The sequence below is a fragment of the Syngnathus typhle genome, unplaced genomic scaffold (genome assembly GCF_033458585.1).
Source record: "Syngnathus typhle isolate RoL2023-S1 ecotype Sweden unplaced genomic scaffold, RoL_Styp_1.0 HiC_scaffold_423, whole genome shotgun sequence".
Taxonomy (NCBI): Eukaryota; Metazoa; Chordata; class Actinopteri; order Syngnathiformes; family Syngnathidae; genus Syngnathus; species Syngnathus typhle.
In genome coordinates, this window is record NW_026872325.1 from 5,500 (window position 1) to 10,710 (window position 5,211).

The 5,211-nt window shown below is 43.0% G+C and overlaps 1 protein-coding gene across 2 annotated transcripts; it reads left to right on the forward strand.

Moving 5' to 3' along the window:
- The first annotated feature begins 632 nt into the window (after window positions 1-632).
- On the forward strand, window positions 633-4,445 carry LOC133149668 (homeobox protein orthopedia B-like). 2 transcript variants are annotated; one of them, XM_061271912.1, is made up of 3 exons: window positions 633-910; window positions 1,150-1,562; window positions 3,942-4,445. In XM_061271912.1, exons 1-3 carry the CDS (start codon window positions 835-837, stop codon window positions 4,443-4,445), a joined length of 993 nt encoding a protein of 330 aa, XP_061127896.1. In that variant the 5' UTR covers window positions 633-834. The 2 variants fall into 2 exon arrangements, with proteins under 2 accessions (XP_061127896.1, XP_061127897.1); XM_061271913.1 differs by having other exon boundaries at window positions 835-871.
- The last annotated feature ends 766 nt before the right edge of the window (window positions 4,446-5,211 follow it).

Sequence of the window (5,211 nt, forward strand, 5' to 3'; positions counted from 1 at the left end):
TAGTTCCAAGCAAAGCGGGCCTAAATGGCTCTAATTGCCAACGCCTTGATGAAAAGTCGATGGGATGTTAAAGCGGACCGATCACTAAGCGGAGCTGCGATCCATCTGTACTCACTTTATTTATTTATTTCCTCCATTTGTCTCCACAAATCACCTGCCAGCCGGGACCGGGACGCATATTTGTTTTTGTTTGTGCTCATTTACATTCACTTGAGTTTCGAATTCATATCATGGATTGCTATTTGTTATTAACGTTGCACGACGTATAGATGGACGCATATTCGCCATATTTTGTTTGCAAATTAATTCAATTCTTTTTTTTTTTTTGTCAAGACATCTCACGCGTGCATTCGTTTAGCAAGCAGGTGTCCCGCATCCCACGAGCAGATTAAACAAATACATTAAGACGTTTTAACGTTGAATAATTTGAGCATGAAAAAGCTAATAAATCAGAGGATGGTATGGCAGAATTGAATTGTAGTGCTTTTTTTACGCGTGCACGCCTTGGCTCTGGGCGCGTGCGTGGCTTTAGAACACACACACCTACACTTACACACATATAGAACTTGGGGTGGGTGGGGGTCTGGGTGCTTGAGGGTGTTGGTTGGGTCCAATCCTTGCCTCTGATTGGTTCTCATTTGAGGAAGCTGACGGCTTCTCTGCACTAATAAGCGCCTCCCAGCCCTTCTAAGGGCCATTATAATGCAAGAGACCTCCTTTTTTTAAGCACAAACCGAATTTTCCTTCATTTACAACATCTATGCCCCTTAAATTGCCCCCAAAGTTAGTCGGAGCGTTTTGCCCGGACCTCTTTTCGCCCTGGAGCGCTACGCGATGCTCTCTCACGCCGACCTCCTGGATGCTCGGCTCGGTGAGTTCTCGGCTCTAAACCCGGGAGCTAAACTCCACTGTAAGACGAACTTCTTATTTATTTCACTTTGTGTGTGCGCGCGCGTCTGTGTGTGTTGTGGTCAATTGAGTGTGTATTTAATTACGTGTTTTTGTGGAATTGGGAATCATTTGACAGCATAAATGTGATTAAGACCCTCAGCTAAATTAAGTTAATTTATTTTTGGGCATTTTTTTTTCATTAGTGTTTGGTTTTTCATTATTTTTTAAGTACATTTACATTCTCTTTATTCTTCTCAGGGATGAAAGATGCTGCAGAGTTACTCGGACACCGAGAAGCTCTCAAGTGTCGGCTGGGCGGCGGGGTGCCGGACCAGGGTCATCCGGGAGACATGGCCCCCGGTTCGGACTCCGTGGAGGGAGCCACTCTCTTGCCCGGTGAAGACATCACCACCGTGGGATCCAACTCGGCCGGTATGCCGGTGAACGGGAAAGAGCCGGAGAAGCAGCAGCAGCAACAACAGCAGCAGCAGCAGCCCCAGCAGAGCTCGGGCGGGCAGTCCAGTCAGCAAAAACAGAAACGGCACCGAACCCGCTTCACGCCGGCGCAGCTCAACGAACTGGAGCGCAGCTTCGCCAAGACTCACTACCCGGACATCTTCATGAGGGAGGAACTGGCCCTCAGGATCGGTCTCACCGAGTCCAGAGTCCAGGTGAGCCTTTGAAACGATGCAGGAATGGAAGAATTAAAAACTAACAGCATCGTTGCAAAGCCCCCGTGTAAGCTTAACTGTTTCGCAATATTGTTAAATATTCGGTTTTGACGTCAAATTCCATCATCTTGTTTTTCTATCTATTGTGATTTACACGATCGGGATACTTTGATTTTTATTAAATAAACCTGAAGCTAGTTGGAATCACGGCGTGGCAAAATTAGTTTTTCGTGCAGGACAAAATAATAACTAAAAATGTTTAGACGCAGCCTTAAAATAGCGAGTTCGGGTCGAGTCGCTGTCCATAGTGCTGAAGCAAAAAGCCTAATATTGAAAACACTGCATGTGTACTTGTGGGAAAATATATTGGACGCTAAAATAGAATATAGTGAATCGTGTAATTGAAATGTTTAAACGCAAACATTCGCGTCTTAAAAAAGAAATTAACCAATAATTGAATCAAAAGATTAAATAAAAAATGTAAGCTAATATTAGTTCGGCTGATTATTTTTGTGGTTACCTATTATTCCAAGTATATTTTTTTCTTCAAAAAATATCATTTGAATCAGTTGCGCTCATAAGGTTCGAAAACAGAAGCAATCAGGCAAAACACATTTATTTTTTTTAATTCGATGTAAATCAATCATCAAAACATCGCAACAAAACAATGATTTATCACAATGTCCTCCAAAAATTCCAGTATTTTTGTCAGTAGTATGTCACAAATTCTCAGGTTATAAAATCACAAGTGTCCCACCCGAGAACGGATTTCCCCCGACTCTTTAGCATTAACATAGCATTATATATATTATAAAAATAAATTCTAAAATATAAATAAGAAATGAAAGTTCCCAATCATGTTTATTTCTATAAGCGTAATTTTTATTTGCAACAAAATCGACATTATCAAACACTTTTTAGGCGTATTTATTATAACTGCAAAGGTGTTATTCAGCGGCAACCTGGGGCGGGTGCATGCAAATAATCCCAGGAAAGCAAAAAAAAAAAAGAAGCCGATCAATTGGTATTAGTCACGTGGTCGTCCTCAAATATTCCATCAACGCGCTCTTAATGGGACTCGAGAAGAATAACTTCTCTTTTTTTGAAGGGGATGAGAGATTGCATTTGCTTTCTCCTGTGCTCGTGTAATAGCCTCGGCTGGTGCGTCACGCGTGGCTGCGTGGAATGAGAGCGAGTTAATCACAACCGAGCGTGATGAAATCTTTACGAGAGCATGCACCCGTGTTTTGGGTTACAGCGCGTAAATTGGGCACTGCAAAACGTGTTATGTTGATATTGTATCTATTGTTTGGTTTTAGAAAATCGAAACGGGGCGTGACATTTTAAGCCACCCGTAACAAAAGCACAAAACATTACCTTTCTAATGCTTTCATAATTTTTTTTTTTTAAATGAGTGGCAAATGTATATTTTCTTTTTAACGGTTCCGTTGCTTAAAAATACCGATAGGGTTTATTTCGTCTCAAGGTCACCAACATATATTTTTTCTGGTGTGTGAAATGAATTTGTACTGTCGCCAAATGACCGATAAATGAGAAAAGGCCTCGATGTAATTATACTGATGACTTTAGTGTGACATTAGTCGCCTCATAATATGAACGTGGCTGCCTATTTATTTTCCCACGGTTGACATATTTATTCTTTACGATTCAATTCACAAGAATTGTATATTCTGTGTATTGCATGACAGTAATTCATAGAAAAACATAGCAATTACAGCCAAATGGTTGAAAGTAAAATATTTTATTTCAGCAATTACGTATGCACGCATGTGATAGTATTCAAATTGCTGCCATCCCCGTGAGTGTTGCTCTAAAATGTATTTCTTTCACTCGTATACTTTTTAATGACAGACTGTATTTTTGTGTTGTATTAACATGCACCGTATCATTTGGCTATTTATTTCCTCGAGGCAAACACTGCGGCATATTTTGCACTAGATATTGAGACAGTTCTAGAAAAGAAATAGGGAATTTAAAAAAAGAAAAAAAATGCTTTTGCCATTTCTGCCGATATGTTTTTCATGATGATTCACTGCCATTCGACATAAACGAAAATGCTTATAATAATAATAATAATAATAATAATAATAATAATAATAATAATAATAATAATAATAATAATAATAATAATAATAATAATAATAATAATAATAATAATGCTTAAACATTTAACGGTTAGTTGCCAAGATAGGAAAAACTGTGACCCTTTGCAGTTTTTTTCCCCGACCGCACGCATTCATTCCGAGATCGCCAGTCGTCACAACCTAAATAAATATATTGCGGTGTTGAAATGAGGCAGTAATGGGTTTCATGTAGCCGCGTCCCGGTGTGACGGCTCGCTGTCCGTTGGACCCGCAGGTGTGGTTCCAGAACCGGCGCGCCAAGTGGAAGAAAAGGAAGAAGACCACCAACGTGTTCCGCGCCCCGGGCACGCTGCTGCCCACGCCGGGCTTGCCGCAGTTCTCGGCGGCCGCCATGGAGAACAGCCTGTGCTCGTTCCACGCCAACGACTCGCGCTGGGCCACGGGCATGCCGGGCGTGTCGCAGCTGCAGCTGCCCCCGGCTCTGGGCCGCCAGCCGCCGGGTATGGCGCAATCGCTGTCGCAGTGCAGCCTGGGCCACGGGCCGCCACCCAACTCCATGGGGCTGTCCAACGGCCTCTCGTCCAACGGCTCCGGCCTGCAGTCGCACCTCTACCAGTCGCCTTTCCCCGGCATGTCGGCGTCGCTCTCCGGACCCACGAACGTATCGGGCTCCCCGCAGCTATGTAGCTCCCCGGACAGTGACATGTGGAGAGGGACCAGCATTGCATCCCTTCGGCGCAAGGCGCTCGAGCACACAGTGTCCATGAGCTTCACTTAGTGACTTGTACAAAGGCCAAACCACGCAGCCCCCCCCCCCCCCCCCCCCCATCATCATTACAACGCTGAAGTCTTCACTCCCTCGGACGCAAGGAACGAAACCTACGCATGAGCCACGCGTGGGCTCCTGACATTCACTTAAAAGAAGAAAAGCTGAATCCCACTGTAACGATTCTCCGGAGGTCCAAACAATTGTCGTCTCCCCCCCCGAGTGCCTCTCGCAGCACTTGTAATGTTGTGTTCAAGTGAACTTGTGTTATGTCAAACGGTAAATTATTAAATATACATTGGGTTGTTTTGTTTTGGGGGTAACCGCCTGTGCGTGGGCCCGCTGCAGCTGCAGGCATGCATTGTGCATGCGTGGGGATTTTACGCAAGGGGGACACTGCACATGCGCTCACTTATACTATACAGTGATCTTTCAGTCTAGACCTAAACTCTGTTTTAGGGTGTTTTTGTGTAGATAACAACAACAAAAAAATACATTCTTGTGTGACATGTTTTAACTTATTGTATGTGCTATATTACTTGACACATTTCTTATTAAATGTTTGATCTTACATCGAAATGCATCACATTGACAGGTTTGTACCAACTAAAAAAAAGCAACGAATAAAAGTACTTTTAAAGAATGTCCAAATGTCTCTATTGAATTTGATTCATTGGAGCTCATCTCTACAATCTAATGTTGACTTGTATGGCGTGAGCTTTGTTAGTAGTCGTGCATCAGTGAGCTCCAATTTTGAGAATCAGCTTTAGATGAAATC